At 27.2% G+C, this 23,737-nt stretch overlaps 2 protein-coding genes across 2 annotated transcripts; both read right to left on the bottom strand.

Moving 5' to 3' along the window:
- Positions 1-6,275: 6,275 nt before the first annotated feature.
- Positions 6,276-13,549, bottom strand: LOC106381901 (probable acyl-activating enzyme 17, peroxisomal). Its single transcript, XM_013821842.3, has 5 exons — positions 13,344-13,549; positions 13,031-13,235; positions 7,179-7,219; positions 6,961-7,086; positions 6,276-6,753 (listed from the first exon to the last, which is right to left on the bottom strand). The coding sequence occupies exons 1-5, from the start codon at positions 13,373-13,375 to the stop codon at positions 6,690-6,692; spliced, it is 468 nt and encodes a 155-aa protein (XP_013677296.1). The 5' UTR covers positions 13,376-13,549; the 3' UTR covers positions 6,276-6,689.
- A 2,880-nt stretch (positions 13,550-16,429) lies between these two features.
- Positions 16,430-17,554, bottom strand: LOC106378517 (probable acyl-activating enzyme 17, peroxisomal). Its single transcript, XM_013818632.3, has 2 exons — positions 17,098-17,554; positions 16,430-16,938 (listed from the first exon to the last, which is right to left on the bottom strand). Exons 1-2 carry the CDS (start codon positions 17,349-17,351, stop codon positions 16,800-16,802), a joined length of 393 nt encoding a protein of 130 aa, XP_013674086.1. The 5' UTR covers positions 17,352-17,554; the 3' UTR covers positions 16,430-16,799.
- Positions 17,555-23,737: the final 6,183 nt, after the last annotated feature.

Below are 23,737 nucleotides of genomic sequence, written 5' to 3'. Positions count from 1 at the left end.
AATTAAACATATATCTGAAAAATGTATAGTTAAATAAATAATAAGTAAATATACAATATAAAAATATTACATTAAACATTAATATAATATTACAATAAGTAAATATACAAAAATAAAGAAAAATAAAGAATAAGTAAATATACAATATAAGAAATACAAAAAATATGTTAAATCCTTACTAATAAAAGAGACCTTTTGAGGCTCCATAGAGCGTCCACATCAGCGAAACAAAATTCTCCCAAAATATTACACGTGGCATTATTATTTAAAAAATAGAAAATAAATAATAAGTAAATTTGCAATATAATAAAAAATAAATAATAAGTAAATAAACAATATAAGAAATAGGAACATTGCATTAAACAATAATAAGTAAATATACAATATAAGGAAAATAAATAATAAGTAAATATATAATTAAGAAATAAAAAACTAAATTAAACATATATCTGAAAAATGTATAGTATAATAAATAATAACTAAACACACAATATAAGAAATAGAAATATTATATTAAATATTTATCGTAATATTAGAATACATAAATATAAAATAAAATAAAAAATAATAAGCAAATATAGTATATAACAAATAAAAATATTACATTAGATATATATCATAATATTATCATTGATATAAAAGCAAGAAATTTAGAATAAATAAATATACAAAATAAGAAAAGATAAACAATAAGTAAATATACAATATAAAAATGGAAAAGCCTAAATTAAACATATATCTGAAAAATCTATAGTTAAATAAATAATAAGTAAATATACAATATAAAAATATTACATTAAACATTAATATAATATTACAATAAGTAAATATACAAAAAAGAAAAAGAAAAATAAAGAATAAGTAAATATACAATATAAGAAATACAAAAAATATGTTAAACATCTATTTGAAAAGTATATAATAAAATAAATAATAAGTAAATATATAATATAAGTAATAGAAATATTACATTAAACAAGAGACCTTTTGAGTTTTGAGACTCCATAGAACGTCCACATAAGCGAAACAAAATATGGAAATAGTACATTAAATATTAAACATCTATCTTAAAATGTAAAATATAGATATTAAGTAAATATAAAGTATAAGAAAAACAAATACACAACTTAAAAACAATGGAAAAAGTATATTAATATTTAAACATCTATCTTAAAATGTAAAATATAGATATTACGCAAATAGAAAGTATAAGAAAAGGAAATACACAATTTAAAAAATGAAAAAAGTACATTAAGATTTAAACATCTCTTAAAATATAAAATATAGATATTAACTAAATATAAAGTATAAGAAAGAGAAATACTCAATATATAGAAAAATTAATAATAAATAAATATTATAAATACTTAAATATATGAATTATATATACAATAATAAGTAAATGCACAATTTTTAAAATATAGAAAGAGTACATTAAATATTAAACATCTAGCTTAAAATGTAAAATATAGATATTCAGTAAATAGAAAGTATAAGAAAAAGAAATACACAACTTAAAAACAATGGAGAAAGTATATTAATATTTAAACATCTATTTTAAAATGTAAAATATAGATATTACGCAAATAGAAAATATAAGAAAAGGAAATACACAATTTAAAAAAATGAAAAAGTACATTAGTATTTAAACATCTATCTTAAAATGTAAATCTATCTTAAAATATAAAATTATTAGTAAATAGAAAGTATAAGAAATAGAAATACACAATAGAAAGAAAAATAAATAATAAGTAAATATATAATATAAGTAAATACACAATTTAAAAATTGAAAATTACATTAAGATTTAAAAATATATCTTAAAATTTAAAAAATATATATTACGTAAATAGAAAGTATAACAAATGGAAATATACAATTTAAAGAAAATGGAAAATGTACATTAGGATTTAAACATCTATCTTAAAATGTAAAATAGAGATATTAAGTAAATAAAAAGTAAAAAAAATGGAAATACATATACAGAAAATAAATAATAAGTAAATAATGTAAATATATAATATATGAATTATATATATAATAATAAGTAAATACACAATTTTTTTGTAAAAAAAATGGAAAAAAATTCATTAAGCATTAAACATTAAACATCTATCTTAAAATGTAAAATATATAATATAAGTAAATTCAAAATTTAAAAAATGGAAAAAACTACATTAAAATTTAAATATCTATTTTAAAATATAAAATATAGATATTACGTAAATAAAAAATATAAGAAATGGAAATAAACGTTTTAAACAATGAAAAAAGTACATTAAGATTTAAACATCTATCTTAAAATGTACATCTATCTTAAAATGGTAGTAAATTATATAAAAATGGAAATAGCACATTAAACAAAAAAAATAAAAATGTATAGTTTTACATCAAGAAAGTCCCTATAAAATTCATTATTCAATCAACATCAACCTCACACTATCAAGGAAAACTTCAAAGCACTCGAGCAAAAAAATGGTTCCACCATCAACTCTTGCCGTCCCAAAAACCTTTAATGACCTTGAAGGAGATTTTTTATAACAACGAACTTTTTGTTAGGTGGATTCATTGTTGGAAAACCCGCAACTTCCAAAAGCCAAACTTATTCATGGGAATTGAATTGCTTTTCATAGATTCAAAGGTAAAACTTCTCTCCAAAGATGACACGTGGCATTATTACTAAAAACTAAATAATAAATAATAAGTAAATATACATGTAAAAAAAAATAATTAGAAATATGAGAAATAGAAATATTAATAGATTTTATACAATATGAGAAATAGAAATATTACGTTAAACATTTATCGCAATATTACAATTTTGATATAAAATCAACAAAATTAGAATAAATAATTATACAACATAAGAAAAAATAAATAATAAATAAATATACAATATAAGAAATAGAAAAATTACATTAAACATCTATCTGAAAAATGTATAGGTTTACATTTTTATCATTTTAAATATTTCTATATGTAAATATACAATATAAGAAAAACACGCATACAATATAAAATATAGAAATATTATATTAAACATCTATCATAATATTAGAATAAGTAAATATACAATATAATGAAAAATACACAATAAGTAAATATACAAGAGTAGAAATAAATACTAATAAAAGACACATTTTAAGATTCCATAGAGGGTTCACATCAGCGGAAAAAACTTCTCCCATGAGACGTGGCATTATTATTTAAAAAATATAAAATAAATAATAACCAAATAAACAATATAAGAAATAGAAACATTACATTAAACAATAATAATTAAATATACAATATAAGGAAAAATAAATAATAAGTAAATATACAATATAATAAATAGAAATATTACATTAAACATCTACCATAATATTATCATTTGATATAAAAGCAAGAAAATTAGAATAAGTAAATATACAATACATAAAATGGAAAGAGTAAATTAAACATATATCTGAAAATGTATAGTTTAATCAATAATAAGTGAATATAAAAATATTACACTAAACATTTATTATAATATTACAATAAGTAAATATAAAACATAATAACTAAATATACAATATAAAAGATACAAAAAAATACATTAAACATCTATCTGAAAAATATATTATAAAATAAATGATAAGTAAATATATAATATAAGAAATAGAAATATTACATTAAACATCTATCATAATATTACAATTTGATATAAAAGAAAAAAAATTAGATAAGTAAATATATCGTATAAGAAATAGAAACACTACATTAAACATCTATCTGAAAAATGTATAGTTTTACATTTTTATTATTTCCAAATATTTTGAGGCTTCATAAGGCGTCCACATCAGCGGGAAAAAATTCTTCTAAAAGATCACACGTGACATTAATAAAAAAAAGAAAAAAAAGTACACATATAAAGAAAAAGAAATAATAAGTAAATATATAATATAAGAAAAAAAATAAATAAAAAGGAAATATACAATATAAGAAATAGAAATATTACATTAAACATCTATCATAATTTATCATTTGATATAAAGCAAGAAAATTAGAATAAGTAAATATACAATTAAGAAATAAAAAAAACTAAATTAAACATCTATCTGAAAAATGTATAGTTAAATAAATAATAACTAAATACACAATATAAAATAAAGAAATATTATATTATACAATTATCGTAATATAAGAAAAAATAAATATTAAGTAAATATAGTATATAAGAAATAAAAATATTAAATTAAATATATATCGTAATATAATCATTGATATAAAAGGAACACAATTTAGAATAAATAAATATACAAAATAAGAAAGATAAACAGTAAATAAATATACAATATAAAAAATGGAAAAACTAAATTAAACTAAATAATAACTAAATATCCAACATAAAAATATTAGATTACACATATTTTATAATATTAGAATAACAAAATATAAAATATAAGAAAAATGAATAGTAAGTAAATATACAATATAAGAAATACAAAAAATACATTAGACATCTATCTAAAAAATCTATAATAAAATAAATAATAAGTAAATATAAAATATAAGAAATAAAAATATTACATTAAACATATATCATAATATTATAATTTGATTTAAAAGAAAAACAGTTAGATAAGTAAATATACAATAAAATAAATAAATATACAATATAAGAAACGAAATAACTACATTAAACATCTATTTGAAAAATGTAGAGTTTTACATTTTTATAACTTCCATATAATTTTATAAGTAAATATATAATATAAGAAAACTAAGCATACAATATAATAAATATAAATTTTACATGAAACATCTATTATAATATTATCGTTTGATATAAAAGCATAGAAATTAGAATAAGTAAATATACAATATAATAAAAATAAACAATAGGTAAAATACAATTAATAAATTAAAAGAAACTAAATTAAAAAAAAAACTAAATTAAAAATTTCTCTCAAAAAATGTATAGTAAAATAAATAATAAGTAAATATACAATATAATAAATAGAAATATTATATTAAACATCTATCGTAATATTAGAATAAGTAAATATACTATATAAGCAAAATAAAAACAAATCTGAGAAACATACAGTAAAATAAATTATAAGTAAATATACAATATAAGAAATATACATTAAACATTTATAAATAATATTACCATTTGATATAAAAGTAAAAAAATAGAATAAGTAAATATACAATATAAGAAAAATAAAAAATAGGTAAAATACAATTAAGAAATGCAAAAACTACATTAAACATCTATCTGAAAAATGTATTGTTTTACATTTTAATTATTTAAAAATACAATAAGTAAATATAAATTTTAAATATTATAATAAGTAAATATAAAATATAAGAAAGAATAAATAATAAGTAAATATAATATATAAGAAATAAAAACATTACATTAAATATATATCGTAATATTATCATTGATATAAAAGCAAGAAAATTAGAATAAGTAAATATAAAAAATTAGAAAAGATAAACAGTAAGTAAATATACAATATAAAAAATGAAAAAACTAATTAAACATTTATCTGAAAATATATAGTTAAATAGAATAATGTATATTTAAATAAATAATAAGCAAATATACAATATAAGAAATATAAATATTACATTAAACATCTATCGTAATATTATCATTTGATATAAAAGCAAGAAAATTAGAATAAATAAATATACAATATTGAAAAATTCTCTAGGATAGCCATTTTTAAGTTTTTGTTACAAAATAGCTATAAATGAGAAAAATGACCAAAATAAGTCTTATTAAAGAGTAAAAATACATTTATACCCTATGGTTAACTAACATAGACTTATGGCTTAGAGTTAAGGGGTGGAGTTTTGAGGATAGAGTTTCAAATTTTTAAAAATAAAAATTAAATTTTTCAAAATAAAATGGGCTATTTTGGTCATTTTTCTTATTGAATGCTATTTTGTGACAAAGACTTAAAAGATCTATTTGAGGGAATTGCCTTACAATATAAAAAATAAAAAATAAATATACAATATGAGAAAAGAAAACTATATCAAACATCTATCTCAAAAATGTATAGTTTTCTAATTTTTTCTAAGGAAATATGTATTCACACAAACATACAATTCAGAATTTGTTGTTGTTCAGAATACAACGTTCAAAAAAATAACTATATAGTTAACATTTGAAAATAAAAATAGTTCCGCGCGTAGCGCGGATTAACTCCTAGTTAAATAAAAAGAAGCGATAAACGAGGAAGAGCAAAAGGATGATGTGATGGGGCTTAATTAAGGGCATCGACCCTGGTTTCGGTTTAGTACCTCATGGTTTGGTTTTATTTATAATTTATTTTGATTGAACCAAACCATTAATGAGCCGAGCTATATATACATGTTGTGTATAGTCCCTTCTAAAACCTAACGAAGTACAGAGCCTGTTGTATCGAGAGATCAGCCGCCTTTAGTATTACCACTTCAAACCCGAGACGTGACGAGCAAACAGGAGCCACCGTTCATCACAAACCATCGCACGTTTGATGGCGATCCGTTGCATGTCTTGATCACCACCAGTGCCAATCCACACGGCCATGTTCCGCAAGTCACCGGAGAAACCACGTCCTTGTCAACGTAAGCCGGAATCACCGTCGATGTCTGAGCAAGGGAGCTACGATCTCACTCTTTCTTGCGCTACAAGCCTCGTGTTCTACTATGATTTTTTTATTTCACATTTTCTGTATCATGTAATAGGCTCCTGCTGGTTTCTCTACAGCAATATATTCCACGCCTCTGAAAGAACAGTAACAAAATATGTTTATTCGTTTTATGACACTAAACAAGTATCACAACTTATCTACTGGCCCTATTATTATCAGGTGAAATTTAAGATTTTACCCAAATGACTATCTAAAATTCCACCCCTTTCAAGAAAACGTTGCTGTTGTTTTTCAGTTTATAAGTGGAAGCTGGACAGTATATTGTATACACTGAGCGTACCTCATATTTCCTGCCTTTCCCAAAAACTCGTTCCAAGACAAATCATTCTCACGGAGGTTCATTCTGACGAATGAGCCTCTCGCTGGAATAACAATTGCCAAGGGTGCTTCTGCATCAACGTCTCTTCTGCAGAGTCAAATAGATCACGTGAGAACAATTCTACAGCACGGCTTCTTAAAGAAAAAAAAATCAGGCCTGCTGGATTGTAAAAACTTCACCTATAAAGGGGAATACTTTTATCACCACGAATGATCTCATCCTGGAAACAAGATAAACACAATGAAAAATAAAGAAAAAAAATGTCACATCTGCTTTTCCAATAATTTACATGAATAGATATGATTGTTTTTTGGGAGAATTGCTAAAACCAACTCAAAAATTCAAGTCAAATCTAAAAGTGTATCCCAATTTCAGTCAAATGCAAAACCAACCTAAAAAAATGATAAAAATACTATTTAACCATTGTGACCAACCAAAAAACATAAATGTATTTTACACTTTCGTTCTTCGTAAGTCTACACTACACGTAATAGAAAGAAGTCTACATACATGTAGACCTCTTAAGATGTCTACCATGTAGACTTATTCTGTACTCTACATCGTAGATTGATATAATAATTTAATTTTAAAAATGTATAAAAATAATTGTTGTGATGTTTTTAATTAATCATCAATATAATGTTAATATGAAGTAAATAAATTAAATTTGTATATAATTGAACAATTTTAAAGAATATATATTAATGTGGTAACCATGTGTTAGATAATGTTCATGGTTTAGAAACAATATGTGCTAACATGTTATGTATTCTAGTGGTAGATTTTTAGGGTTAGATTATAGATTTAGATTTTTTTTCTTGTTTTACTGACTTAAATTTGTATATTAATGTTTAGTAGTTTATATTTTGTATTATTTTGATATTTGATACAATCATTAAGACTTTTTTATCATAAAAAAACTTTAGGGTTTGAGATTTGTGGTTTAGGGTTTCGTAGATCTACAATAAAGTCTATATTGTTAGAGACGTCTTTTTCAGTCTACATTTTTAAATTTTGTTAACAAAAATTTATTATTTCAAATTAAATTGAGTTATAAGAATAAAAAATGTGAAATAATATACTATAACTATTAAAAAATAAAAACAATTAAAGTTCAGTAAATTTTATGTTAAAAATATTAAAACAATAATGATATAAACAACAATAATGAAATTATCATTGTAGACTTCCAACAAGGTCTACTACGTTACAATAAAATCTACTCTAAATTTTTAATTTTAGTAGACTTCAAAAGAAGTCTACAATGTCGACAACTTTTAACCTAGTTACATTTTTGTCTCCATATATAAATGAAATTTTCACAATCTCTCTCTAAAATGGCTGCAATACAAGTTTTTAAAACTCTCTCACTTCTCTCTAAAACTCTCTCTCCCTTCTCTCTAAAATTCTATCATGTTTTTCTCACAATGTTATCTTGTCATTTTAGGTATTATGATTCATGGTTTCATCTTCTCTTTTAAAAATGTAAGTTTTTGATCTATAGACTTCTTTTTTTTTTTTTTGTCGTCAACTTTACAGACTCATATAGACTCTGTAAACCAAGCCGGAAGATATTGATCCATGTGAACGACGAAAGACGGCTGAATCCTAACACTGCGTGCTAGGCTATCCGCCTTTGTATTCTGCGCTCTTGGTACATGGACGATCTCTGATTGTAGGAAACTTGCTCTCAGACTTTTGATGTCTTCCAAATAACTTGCAAACGCTGGCCACTCTTCTGGTTCCGAAACCATCTTCACCAATTGAGAACAATCCGTTGCAAACGTAACCTGAGATTGACGTAAATTCCTCATACATTCCATAGCCCATAGTAGTGCTTCCATCTCCGCATGTAGAGGAGAAAGGCTAGCCCGAACATTCCTCGCCCCCAGCAACCCAGCGAAGCCTTCTAAAGTGCTGTGCCAACCCTGGCCGGAGAAAGTATCTTTCTCTTTCCAGGAACCATCTGTGAAACACCATCGTCCTGGATTTAACAGTGAAGACCTAATCTCTTCCTGTGGGACCATTCTCTGTTCATTCACTAGTTGGGCTTCAGCCCAAAGGGTTGATTCTGTTTCCGCCAATTTGAGCGTATCCCTAGGATCAATATCCAGATTACTAAAAACCTTACTATTCCTTCCTTTCCAGATATACCATAGTATCCATGCGAACTGATGATCATCTAACTGCGGAAAGACTCTCCAGAAAAGATGATCCATATTTGCAAAAAGGGATTGTGTGGGAAATGTAGTTGGATTTGATGGTATCTTTGAGAGTGTATGTTTATGTTATTTCTTTCTCACATATTATCTTTTTTGTAGGTATTACCATTCATGGTTTTCATCTCCTCTTCTAAAATGTAAGTTTAGATCTATAGATTTTAAATGTGTATTTATAAGTTTATAATCAAATAAAGTAATAGATCAAACCTGTGCATTTACTTTTATACTAATTATAATCAAAATGTATAGATTTTTCAGATCTAAAAATCATCTGACAGTTTAGACTTCTAATGAAGTCTGCTTATAAAGTAAAGCTAGTAGACTTGATATGAAAAGCAGACTTCATTGAAAGTCTACAAAAATATGACTTTAATTTTGTTTCTATGATTTTTTAATACTTATCTTATTTTATAGGTATTTTGTTTTATGGCTGTTTTCTCATCTTCCCAAAAATGTAAGATTTACATTTATAGATTTTAAATATTTCTTATTGTAATTATATTTAGATAAAGTTACATGTTCAAACTACATGTCTTTAATTTATTACTATTTTCATATAAATTACATTTTCTAAAAAATTAGATTTAAACTTATTTGATATTTTTAATGTATATATTTTTCAGATGTAGATTTTTTTTTGATATGGTAGACTTCAGATGAAGTCTACCTAAAAGTCAGGGCTGGTAGACTTCACTTGAAGTCTAGTAGCCTTGATTTTTAAGTAGATTTCATTAGAAGTTTACTCAAATATTATTTTAATTTTATCTTATTTCTCATAAATTTATTTTATTTTGCAAGTATTCTCTTCTAAAATTTTCAAATCATCTTCCTAAAAATGTAACATTTACATTTATTTATTATAGAGATATTTTTGTGTTTATGTTGAACTAAATTTATAGATTCATATTTTCTGTTTTTGCTTTGATAGAAGGTTGATAAAAAATATTTTCAAATATCTTTCAGAACAAAATATTTTCAAATTTCTAAATGTTCAATTTTGGATCTGAAATTTTTTGGTTGGTGTAGACTTCAACTAAAGTTTACTAAACAATAAACCTTAAGTAGACTTAATAAAAAGTCTACTAAAATATGATTTTTCTTTTTATTTTATTTTTCTCATAACTTTATCTTACTTTGCAGGTACTTTTTCCAAGACTTTATATGTGGCATCAAGATTATGAAAAATCAAACACACTCAAATAAATTCCTTTGTAATATTTTCTCATAATAAAATGTTTATTTGTAAATAAGTGTGATGCATAATCAATAAAAATTGTATTCACTTTTAGTTGTGTTTCAATTATATGGTACTATTAATTTTTTGTTAGATATCATATTTTACAAGAACTAATCAACCAAACAAGTGAAACCACCATAAGCTAAAATAATAACTAACACACATGTGAGTAGAAGAAAATCTATACAAAATTTTCAAGAAACTTCAAGAGTAAAACTAATCACAAATTTTTGCAAAAGGTTTCAAGTGTATAATTATAACACATTAACTTTTGAAATTCATCTGAAACAATTAAAATTTACTAACACACACTGTAAAATAACTATATAGTGAAAAAATATGATGAATAATACACAAATATACTTCTAATAGAATTTATGACGTAGACTTCAACTATAGTCTACATTCTTAGATTTAGAAAGACGTCTACACTTGGTTTCTAACATATATCCAAACCAAAAATGTGTAGTGTACTTAGCGTTGGCTTGATACATAAAGACGTACTAAGTGTGTATTAAATAACTCAATCAAGTTCTGCACTTGTCGATCACTCGTGACATGCATAAGTTCACCATGTGTATAACCATCATAAGCAGGGAACATTCTCTCAACTCCAACTAAGAGTCTCTCTCCATCCATTCTCCGTATACAGCATGTAATTGAGTCACTGCCTCCAAAAAAAATACAAGTTTACATAATTAGCAAAGAAATAATTCATGTTTCATAAAACTACAAACATAGACTGGCAAATATGTCTACAGTTAACACCTAACTACATTGTAAAATCAAAAGTATTATAATTTCATAACTACAACAGTTTTTCTTTTCAAAATCACTCAAACCCATTAGGATTAACTAACACACACTGTCGAACAAAAAAATCTACCAAAACATTTATGAATAATACAAAAATTCAGTTTTAATTTATTTTCCTACGTAGACTGTTCAATCCGTCTACGACAGTGTAGACATTCATTTTAGTTTATGTCCGTAGACAGTCAAATAGGTCTACTCTTTGGGTTGGTTTTTGCAATTGAAAATTTTACGGGTTACTTTTTTTATTTGACCAGAACTCATCCAAGTTTTGACTTTATACATTTAGACTTCCTTTTCAGTCTACCACATTAAAAATGTTAGTTTTTGCTATTGACCAAAACTCATCCAAGTTTTGACTTTCGAAGGTAGATTTCATATGTAGTCTACATGTTTTAATTTTTTTCAAAAAAGTTAGTTTTGCAATTGACCATTGTTTGACTTTCTAAGAGTAGATTAAAATGCACGTCTACAGCTTCGTAGACTTCGCGTAAAGTCTAACTTCAAAACCCATGGGTTGGTTTTGCATTTGACCAAAATAAATGTGTAGACTTCAAAAATAGTCTCTATTTTTTTGTCCAAGATGAGAAGACTGCATTTAAAGTCTACAATTTAAAAAATATTTAATTTATTTAAAAACATTTTAGTCAAATACAAAACTAACATATTCAACGAAGTCAATGTTTTTGTCAAATGCAAAACTGAACTAAAGTAGACTTCTTTGGCAGCCTACAATTCGTAGACTTCCAGTGAAGTCTACTTTAGAAAGTCAAAAGTTCGGTCAAATGTGAAACTAACCTCTTCTCCGTAGCCGTCTTGGTAGGTCTACGTAGATTTTTGTTTTTGTTGTCAAAGGTAAGGACGTAGACTGCTAAAGAAGTCTACGTTACAAAAAAAAAGTTCGAAAGGTCAATTGCAAAACTGACTTGTGCGTTGACAAATAGACTGAGTCGTACATCTACACATTGGTGTAGACATATAAAACAGTCTACCATCGCGACACAGACTGAAAAAATGGTGAAAACCATGTAAACAGCTACCTTTTTCCGGTGTGAACCTCGATTCCAACCCTTTCAACCGTCCAAACTCCAAAAATGAGCAAAAAGAGGCATCTTTTATGATTTGCTGATGAATAAATTTGAAAATATGAAGTTTGAGATTATGAAAATAAGAGTTATGAGAGGTTTTTAGATAGAAATGTAGAGGAAACAAGAGGAAATGAAGAATTGTTGACTTAAAAAAAGAAACAAAAGGTTATAAATTGAGTTCTTGAGCTTTTATGAGCTCAAAAATGGTGGTTCAATGGTGGTTGCAAAATTGATGATGATGGCATTGTTGTAAATAAGAAGAAATGTTTAGGGTGTAATAGGTTTTGTGACATTTTCGAAATAATTAAATAATTAGATAATAATGGCAATTTTGTAAATAATTCAAAAATATAAGGATGGTTTGAAAATTTTAAGGGTGAATAATGACAAAATAAATGGGGTTGGTTTTGCATTTGACTTCAAATTATAGGTTAGTCTTGAAAAAAACCCTTGTTTTTTTTATACAGTAACCATTACATGCCAAAATACTTTACACTAAATTCAACCATAGTGGATTTTCCATAAAGTCCACTGACACCTTACAACCGTTTATATTCTTGGCCACAACTTTTTGCTAAATCAATACATAAAGCCAAACAAACAGTTCACCACTAAACAAAACAAAAATCACAACTTTATTGTTAGGTTATCAAAGAATATGAGAAGTGTACCTGAGTAAATATGGCTTTTGCTTTTGAAATTTTAAGCGGCGTCGATATTTCACGGGGAGAGAAGCTATCAGCTATAGAAACAACAACGTGACCAGCTAGAACAATGGCAAGGTATATGATCACTGACTCAACGTTCATCGGCATGTCAATAGCGATTGCTGACTCTTCCTCCAAACCCAAAGCGTTAAGAGCATGTGCAGTTAACCTACACATCAGATAAACAATAGTTCGCTTGATTAGCAGTTAAAAAGAAAATTCTGTCTCATATAAAAAAAATCTCATTTTCGACAAAAAGGATGAGAATTTTTCATACCAAACATGTGACCGTAACTCAAGAAGCGTCATGGCGTTGACCGGAAGATCATCGCTTCCTTCGTTACGCCATCTGATCACAACGTCGTCCGACCTTTTCTTTGCACTATTACTCAAACAGTTCCTCGCAGGGTTCAGGTATGCTCCAGGAAGCCAATTACCCCCAGGATTGTCTCCCGATGTGTTCTACATGAAACCCTATACCCTAAATATGTGTTAACCCCATAAACTCTAAGAATAAACCTTAAAATCTAATATTTTCATACTATACCCTTAAAATCTTAAAGTTTATTTCAAATTCAATATTTTTAAAAATCTAATCTTAAATTTTAAATCTAAACTCAATACTATATCCCAAAGCCTAAACTCTATGTATAATCCTTATATCCTAAATAGCTAATCTAAACATTAAATCTAATGTTTTTAAAGTTAGAACAAAAAAAAAATCATAAATTTTCATACTATAACCTCAAAACATTAAATTTAATATTTTTAAAAAATTAATTCCAAAACTTAAATTTATACCTCAAACACTATTTTCCAAACCATACACTATAACCCTAAACTTTATACCCAAATCATAAAATCCAAACACCAAAACTTAAACATAAACTACTAATCTAAAATTTTAAAACCTTATTCTCAAATTTACTCAAAACCTTAAACCTAACACTCCAGATTAACCTTATATCAAAAAATATTAACCTTGTATCATAACACAATACTAATTAAATAACTTTATAAATTATATTAAATCAAGTTGTGTTACCCTTAACCCAAACCTAACCCCAATTCTATTAGAACTTTTCAAGTTTAGATTTTCACTTTAGTCTTTTAAAATTTTAAACTCATGCAATAAATATATACCTCATTACCTATTTTCTTAACCCCAAACCTTTAATCATAAATATAAACTTTCAACTTTCAACTTTTAATTATCAAACCCAAATTCTAATATATCTAAGTTGCAATTCTATTGAAATCAAAACATAAACAACAAAAACATAAATATAATCCTAAACTATGGAATCTAATAATAAACTAGTAAAGAAATAGAGTGCTGATTTCTTATTGGTTCATTTTGGAATGGTGTGGATCACCATTTTCTGTTCCTAACCATTGATAATATTAGATCCAACGGATCAGATTGATTTGGTTTTGTTTTAACTTTTTCTTCCATTCTCCCCTCACAAGCTCCATCGTCTCATCTCCTCTTTCTTTGTTTTTGACTAAGATTATTCTTTCTTCTCCTCACGTACTCCATCTTCTGCTCCTCTTTTTCTCAATCTCAACTTATCTCCTTTGCTCAATCTCCATTCATCTCCATGTCTATCCCTACTCTACCTCCAATCACACCTGCCGTCGTTAGCATTAGTCGCCATTGTCGTAGAGACCAAGCCGATTTCATGACTCTGTGTTTCATCCTCTTTCTTCATCGTTTGTGAAGAAGCAAGGTGTCTCACTCCTCTTCTAATCTCTTTCTCTGCATCTCTTAAGCTATTTCTAATTGTTTTGTTTACAGATCTGAGAAGAAGCAGACACGTCGGAGGTGGTGGCGTGACGGAGGAAACGCGCTGGAGGTGGTATCGTGACGGAACAGACATGCCGGATCTGGTGGTGTGACGAATGAAACGCGACGGAGATGGTGGTGAAGCACGGAAGCTACGGCGGTGGAGGTGCTGAAGCTACGGCGGTGGAGGTGCTGAAGCCGACGGTGATATTCCTCTGTACCCGTATAGATGACGATGTATTTGTGTGTATATCTGTGTATTTTGTGTAATATATATAATAATAATAATTTTAAAAACAAAAATTAATTTTGTTTTTTCTGAATTTTTTTTTAATAATTTTTTTTGAAATATCCACGAATTTGCCATGTTCCGTTTCGTAGCAAGATTGGTACAGCTACAAAAAATTTCATGGTAAAATCGTGGCTTCTTTGCTATGATTTTGATACGGCCGGAATTTGCTACGATCGTATACCCACTTTTTTTGTTTTCGTAGCATTCTGTGGCTTATCGGTCATATAGCTACGAAATTTGGTTCATAGCCACGAAAAAAACCGTGGCTATAGAGTTTTTATTTACTAGTGAAACCTCAATTACAAAACAAAAAAGAGCATATAGGCCCGCCACTAGTGACATGTCGCACCTTAAATTATCGTTGGTTTCACTGTTGTGAAATTGTTCACAAATAGTAGTTATTAAGATCTGCGCCTTGCGCGGAATAAACATTATATATATATATATATATATATATATATTATTTTATGTATTATATGTTCTTACATATTGTGAAATAATAAATATATATTGAATAATTAAAAGTCAGTAACTATTACATATATAATTAAATTGGTGCGAACGTATAAATCAATTTTATTAATCCAAACATTTTAAAAAAAATTTTTGATAGGATATGTAATTAAATTTAAATGATATTAACATACATAGTATATTTTTAATATTAATGTCTTTTTTTTTAAATGATGCTTTCTACTCATATGTTTTTTTTATCATGTGTATTTTTAATAGCAAAAACTTTAAATTTCTGATAACAAAATTTTCATTGTGGAAATAATAATTTTAGTAGTTGATAATTTTAAAAAACATTATCAATGTTAGTTCAAAACTTTTATCAAAAAAAATTATTCAAAGTAAATTTTGAAACTAAAATATTTATTTATTCAATATGGTTTATAGTTTAATTTAGAATGATATATACATATATATTTTAAATCTTAATGATTAATTAAATTAGACTTTTACTTATATTATTTTGTAATCATTTGTATTTTGTCATAACAAAAAATTTAAACTATGGATCGCAAAATTTGAATGCGAGACTTTTAACAGTTTTAGTAATTTATAGTCATTTTTTAAAATTCAAAATATAAAATATACAGAAAAATCTAAATTTTTATAATATGGTTATTGTGTTTTAAAAAAAAATATTTTAATAGTTTTAAATTAAACAAATTTGATAGAAGATACATTTTTTTATCAAATCTTTATTATTCAAAATTATTAATTGTTATATATACTTTACCCACATTAGGCAATTCCGTAATTTTTATTTAAGGAAATAATAAATGACATTAATAATGAATTTATGGGTAGTTTAATAAAAAACTTATTATATAATTAGATGGACCAACCTATTTCTCTAATAATTCTAAGAATCATCCTAACGATGACATGTGGCTACAAAAAGAAGTTGTAATGTTTCACAAATAATATATAGGAGATTTCATATTGATGAAAACTTTTAGTTACCTTAAATTACAAAAAAAAATCTGGCAACAAATAAACGTATGAATCAAAAATTGAAAATCAATTGTTAGATTCGTGTTTATTATGGACTTTCAATTTAAAATCAATTGTAATTGTAATTGTTGGTAGTTGATTGGTTAAGGTTCCTTAAATTCCTATTCCTTTTATCGCTAAGAGTACTATTATTACCTCAGGATTAGATATACAGAGAACTCTTGAAAACTCGAGAAACTCGAAACCGGATCCTTATAGTTATCATCACCTAAGAACTCTCTCCCACGCCTTTCTAGCAAACCGCCAACGTTAGTTAAAGAAGCAACCTTCCTATAATACATACATACAAAAAGGGTGGAGGATTGCCCACACACTTATATATTGCCCAATGATCAATATCATTAACGATGCGGGACATTATCTAATAGACCATCCAATCCATCACCACCGATTAAATAACAAACGGAGTAACAGAGGAACAATCCATACGGGTCGGGTAACCAAGCGGGCGGGTCGGATCCGAAATCCTTGTAGCAGCCGTAATACATCATCTGGTGAAAAGAGAAAGGGCGATTGGGGTAAAGGATTTGCCGAGAAATCTCAATCCACCTCTCAGGCGGCGTGGCGGAGGAACCGTGGATAATATCTTGTAGATTTCTGAGAAGCTTGTAAGATACATCGTCGGAGATTCCTAGGGCTTTGATATCAGACCTCGTGATGGAATCTAGGGATTTGTATGCCATTTTTACTTTAGTTTTTTTCCTCTGAACTTGGAGAGAAGATCAAGAACCTAATGCAAAAGCATGTGAGTGATTTTGATATGAAAATAAATTTTGAAGAGGGTGACATTGGAGTGGGATAGCTCCACGTAATATAAAAAGAACAAAAATAGCACGTACTGCCACGTGTCGGTTTGGTCATGATCTCTTGCTTTTTTTTAATCGCTCTTTCCACGTCTTTCGATTTTATTTGATTAAGTTTTTGTTGAGAGATAATGGTAACCGATTTCTCTCAAAGTTGATGATAACCATAAAGGAAAAGTATAGCAAAACACTGTTTGACATTTGATAAAAGATTCCAACGATTTGATGTATCTTTCTATTGGTTTCAGTCTTTGTACATTCTGCAGTTGAATTCTCTTGACAACTTTTTTACTCCTTTCATCATTTTAGTACATATTCAACTTCCTTGTACATTTTAATTTCAGTCGAAACACATTATCAACTTCCTTGTACATTTTTTTTTAAAAAAACTTCCTTGTACATATAGTAGAGTCATGTTTAAGATATGAAATGATATATGCATAGTTTGATTAGTATATTAACATATTTGACTGTCTTATTTTTTGGTTGGACAGCAATTTTCTTTATACAAGTTTTTAAATAATCTGAAGACTGTTATAAGATAAGCATTGAAATGATCATCCACTTCTTTACCAAACTCAAGCACTATGATCATCCACCCCTTTACCAACTCAAGCACTATGATCATCTACTCATCAAACACTATGATCACCCATTCATTTACCAAATTAAGCATCATCTTTGTTATTTTATGTATTGTTGTTCACTATAAATACCATCACTCATCTCACTCTTTTGTACACCAAATACAAGAACAAGAGTTTATAATCAAAGAATCATTACATCTTCTTCTTCCTCCTTATAATAAACTCTCTCCATTATATTAGTGTTATTTACTTCCTACGGATATTAAATTCTACTCTTATTTAAATTTCTCGATACTATAAATTATAAGTTATTTCATAACACGTTATCAGCACGATCGTTCTGCAATTCGGTAAAATTTATTGTATCATATATACTCTGCTATAATGGTCGGTATACCGCCTATACTATTATTTATATTATGTTATAATGGCCGGAATACCGCCTATATTATTTATTAATATTTTAATTAATTTATTGGTCGGCCGAGCCGCCTTATATTCTATTTATTGTTAACTGGACGGTCGAGCCGCCTTTATTTTCTGTTTGTTGTTAACTGGACGGCCGAGCCGCCTTTATTTTCTGGATGTTGTTAACTGGTCGGTTGAGCCACCTTATATTTTGTTTATTGCTAATTGGTCGGCCGAGCCACCGTATAATTTATTTATTATTCTGCATTGACCGGCTGAGCCGTATAATTTATTTATTATTCTGCATTGACCGGCTGAGCCGTCGCATAATTTATTATCATAACAAAAAATATTTATTCACCATAATTTTTATTTTTATCAAAATTTTATGAAATTTAATAGATTTGATTGATCGTTTAATACGATATTTTCAGACTGATTTTTAGTGCACTCGATTTAACCCCAACAGTCACAAAGAAAAATTTTCAAAATTTTTCTCTTTTTCAAACGGCTATGAACAGTATTTTCATCTATAAATACAACTCATTCTTCACTTAATTCACTCATCCAAAACATTTCATCTCCTCTCAAAATTTTCAAATCGCCATATTTCAGTTTTTTTCAATCGCAATGGAGATGAGTCGCTTAGCTTTAATTTTATGTGCGATTTATATTTTTTCGGCTATGTATTTTATTTTTGTTGGAGGAACCACTGATGAATATTTTGGCATTAACATCGCCTTATGTTTGTTTACATTATATTTACTTGTTATTGCTTGTATGATTAATGTAAACGGTTTTTAAATCATGAAGTTCATAATAAATGGTTCATTTTAAAATTGCGAAATTCTAAAAAAAAAATATATATATATATATATATAGTCATTTTAGACGATGATATATATATATATATCAACGCTTGTCTATATGTAAGACTAATAGTTATTTGATGAATTAAATTTTGCTTATTATACTTTAATATGCTTCATGGTTTAATGGTATTAAGGAAACATACTTTATGATTCATGGTCTAACATCATAAAAGAAATTATTTGTAATCGGTTAGTTTTGTGGTCGATTAGTCTTTGGTCTAATATCATAAAAGAATTTGGATTATATGTTGATATTTACTAATGTAATGGCCATGTTTATATGAGCAAAATTTAAAGTTTTCATGATTGTGTATTCTCTCGGAAAGATATGTACAAGTTATCAACCAATTTAGAAACGTGAACAGCTGAAACTTTCATCACTGATATACTTCTGTTTATAAGATAAGTATTTTTATGCTTTATATACAAGTTTAACAAACTGGATTAGATAAATCAATTTGCATGAAGTTGGCAGTGATATAAATTTGTTCATTAAATTGATTGATAGGTTAAACTTTGTTAAAAAGCATGAGAGTAATAATATAGTCTATATAATAATTACTCTGAAAGTTTTATTTATTTTCTGATATAATAAGACACCTTTGTTAATACATATTTATATATATTTGAAATATTTTGATTTTATTACCATTTATATTGAGGATTTTAAGTTTAAAGCTTGACTCTAAAAGATCCATAAGTTTTGGAGAATAATATATATAAAAAAGGTATTATCACCTGAAGTGATTACCTAAAGCTCATTTTGTATTTTGCATTTAAAGATTACAAGACCTGAAGTCTGTAAATAAAGCCAACTATGTTGGATGTTAAGTTTAAAAGTAAAATTTCTTCAATAAATTTTTTATGATGCATATATATTGAAAAATATCTATTGATAAATCACGTCTAGTTGATTATGATTCATTCTCCTGAAGAGAATATGACATTTATACCCTTTTAGACGTGAACATTGGTCAAGAAAATGAACATAAAAGTGGTTTTAGACGTAAGCATAAATGAGGTCAAGGTCCAAAGAGTTTCTTTATAGAACTCATACTCTCACTTAAAGTTGAGAAAATAAACATGGTAATAAAGAAAAGAAATTATGAATTCATCTGAAGATGAAAGAAAATTTATTGTGTGTACAATACAAGGTAGTAAAAACTTATAGAATGCTTAAAAAGAGGATCTATATGATGCTCCAGAAGTGTACATAGTATTACTGCACATAAAAATTCAATTTAAAGTTCTTAAGAATGCAATTTAAAGTTCTTAAGGTATTGTATTTTTATAAGTATCAAAAGTTAAAAGGATCTACGAAAAATACATAACCCATGTAGGATATGGTGTTGATTAAGAAAATGAGATACATTCGAGATTGATAAACCTGTAGTATTATCATCTCGAGGGGAAGAGTTAAAGAATCTCACTTTTTATGATAAGTCAAACATCCAGAAGATTATGTTTACACTAAAACTAAGATTGATGAATTTTTCTCAAAGTAAATCCATGAGATTTTGAGACACTTATGTTGAGACAATAAGCAAACGAAATGATATATACATTTCAATCAGAAATAATTCTCAAAGCAGTATAAGTATTTTAGAGAAAATATCTACAGCCTCTTATATATTGTACTACACAAAGATTAGTATAATGAAGATAAATGTATAGTAAACTAGAAGTTTACATTTGACATGAATCAGTTAGACCATTTTGGTTCATTAATAATGCGAATATATACTTAAAGGTCATATGCATAGTCATATAAGAACCCGAAGATTCTTCCGAATGATTTGACATATGTTGCTTACCCATAAGATAAAAGGGTAATATGGTTTTCACCAGCCAAAATAAGATATTGGCATAAATAACGAAGATGTTAGTGGACTGATCACCCACTATGCATTTTTATAATATTGGTGAATTCACTTCTTAAAGTCTTTAACGACTATAGAACATTCACTGAGATAAGTGCTAAACATTTTGAGCAACACTGGTTCGCATCAAGCTAATAAATATTCACTAGTTCTCCCCATCATTGGTATAGGATCAGAAACCAATCATTTTCATCTAAGAATGTTGGATGTTGCTCCGCCACAGAGCTTCAAATGAAGATGTGTTTTCAAATGAGGTTGGAAATATATGTTGGATATAAATCTCTATTGACACTTAAGAATCCAGAGCCATCCCCGAAAAATATAAGTAAGGCTATACATGAATTCTAAAAGTGAGTTAGTACTTCCAACATAAGGGGGAGAAAATAAACAGCTAGAAAAGAAAATAAGTTGAAATGAATTATCATTGATCCTCGGGCTAAACACAATGTGAAATAGAAGTCCAAAAGATAATTCATTTCAAAACTTACTAAAGCAGTTGCCAGACACGACCCATATAAATATAGTGATCAAGTCACATATACCAGCTGTAAATGCTCCAATAAGAATAAATTTTCTACAAGAACAATATCAAACTGCTAGTCACGCCTGCAACGTGGTAGACAGATTGGTTCCAAAGATAAATCCTCGTAAATGAAAAAGGAGCATATATTGATAATGGTCAAAACGAGGCAATATAGTTTTGTATGATCTCCAGAAAAGAAATTAAACATGATTGAAGAAAATTCAGGTACCTGAGACAAATGAAGAGATCTCAATAAGTTATGTCATGTATGAAACAAAATGGAACCGATAAGAAAATTGACGTCGATGATATTATACAAGCAAAGTAGCAGTTGATATAATAAATGAGAAAGAGGATCATGAAAGAAAGTCTATTGAAAAGTGTACACAAAGAAATGATTGGCCAAATCAGAAAGATGCAATAACTTCTTGTGAAATAGAGAAGTATTTGGACCAGTAGTCCATACACTAAAAGGTGTAAAACAAGTGAGATGTAAATGAACCGTTGCACACAAAGAAGGATCAATATGAAATTAATTGTGAAGAGACATAATTTCATGTGGTAGATGCAACTAGTTTCAAGTTCCTTATAGTCTGGTAATAAAGGAAGAGCTTGAATAAAACAATCCACTTGAAAAATGTTAATCCCTGAAAGTATAATCCATGAAGGATTGATGATATCAAAATCATGTTCCCGGGAACTCTGCATATTCGATCGAATTGAAACAAACTATTTTATGGGATATATGAAATATTATAAGGTTAACAAATGTATCCATTTGTATTTATCAAGAGATTATAAATCAATAGAATCATGATTTGAATATAATCAAAACTCCTGAAGAGTTATAGAAAAATTATATTTTGGAAGAAAACTCTTGACAATACTATATTGTTTTATGTATTCTAAACTGGAGATCTAAAACTGAGATGTTATCATAAAGATCCTTAAAGTATTTTATTTAAGACGCTCGTATATGTTTGGTCCTGAAATACCATACGTAAGAGTGTTATTTAAGAAAATTATTAATCTTTTTCATTACTAAAAGATGTAATTTCCACTACAAGAAAACACATGCTTAACGACGAAAATTAACGAGGAAAAACAATCCTCGTAAATTTGCGTCGAGTTTACGACGAATTTACGTGAAAAACTAAAGTCATCGTTATTTCCTCGTAACGTAACGACAAAACTGTTTCGTCGTAAAGTGGATGTAATTTTACGAGTATTTTACGAGGAAAAACTATTTCCTCGTAAATACGACGTAAACTTTGCGTGGTATTTACGAGGGAATAGTTTACGTGTATTTAGCGAGGAAATTTTTGAATCCACCAACTTTATAGGTGTTACACGTTTTTTTTGCCCACCTAATTAATTTTCGTCGTAAATTCATAGCAAAATTACAACTACCAGATTCGAATTTTCCTATAAATATGGATGTTTGAACATCATTTTAAACACACCAACAACAAAAAACGTGAAAGAAAAAAAAATGGCTGGCTCCGGGACTATTTACGAGTTGCGGAAGTGGATGTATATGCATAGAGATGCTAACGGGAGAGTGACGAAAGAATACCTTGCGGGTCTGGAGACATTTATGCATCAAGCAGATTCAACACCGCTCGCCCAAGAAAGTGGTAAGATGTTCTGTCCTTGTCGGAAATGCAACAATTCGAAACTGGCAAATCGTGAAAATGTTTGGAAGCATTTAATAAATAGAGGTTTCACGGCAAATTACTATATCTGGTTTCAACATGGAGAAGGTTTTAATTATGATCAGAATGAAGCTAGTAGTAGTAATAGCAATTTTCAGGAAAAAGAACCGGTTGATCATCATTTGCATAATGAACATAGTTACCATCAGGAGGAGATGGTAGATTATGATAGGGTTCATGATATGGTAGCTGATGCATTCGTAGCTCATGATGAAGATGAAGAACCTAATATAGATGCAAAAAAGTTTTACGAAATGTTAAACGCGGCGAATCAACCACTT

The sequence above is a fragment of the Brassica napus genome, chromosome C1 (genome assembly GCF_020379485.1).
Source record: "Brassica napus cultivar Da-Ae chromosome C1, Da-Ae, whole genome shotgun sequence".
In the NCBI taxonomy this organism is placed as follows: domain Eukaryota; kingdom Viridiplantae; phylum Streptophyta; class Magnoliopsida; order Brassicales; family Brassicaceae; genus Brassica; species Brassica napus.
The sequence above is the reverse complement of the archived record's forward strand: the minus strand, read 5'-3'. Positions and strand labels throughout refer to the sequence as shown.

What these genes read in the sequence shown, in the direction of transcription:
- LOC106381901 (XM_013821842.3), bottom strand. Translation starts at nt 13,375, where the DNA reads ATGACGCTTCTTGAGTTACGGTCACATGTTTG. An exon ending in AAAAGTATTCCCCTTTATAG is followed by an intron (nt 7,087 to 7,178) that starts GTGAAGTTTTTA and finishes TTGACTCTGCAG; the next exon opens with AAGAGACGTTGATGCAGAAG. An exon ending in GGAAAGGCAGGAAATATGAG is followed by an intron (nt 6,754 to 6,960) that starts GTACGCTCAGTG and finishes CTGTTCTTTCAG; the next exon opens with AGGCGTGGAATATATTGCTG.
- LOC106378517 (XM_013818632.3), bottom strand. Translation starts at nt 17,351, where the DNA reads ATGGCATACAAATCCCTAGATTCCATCACGAGGTCTGATATCAAAGCC. An exon ending in CCCGCTTGGTTACCCGACCC is followed by an intron (nt 16,939 to 17,097) that starts GTATGGATTGTT and finishes TATGTATTATAG; the next exon opens with GAAGGTTGCTTCTTTAACTA.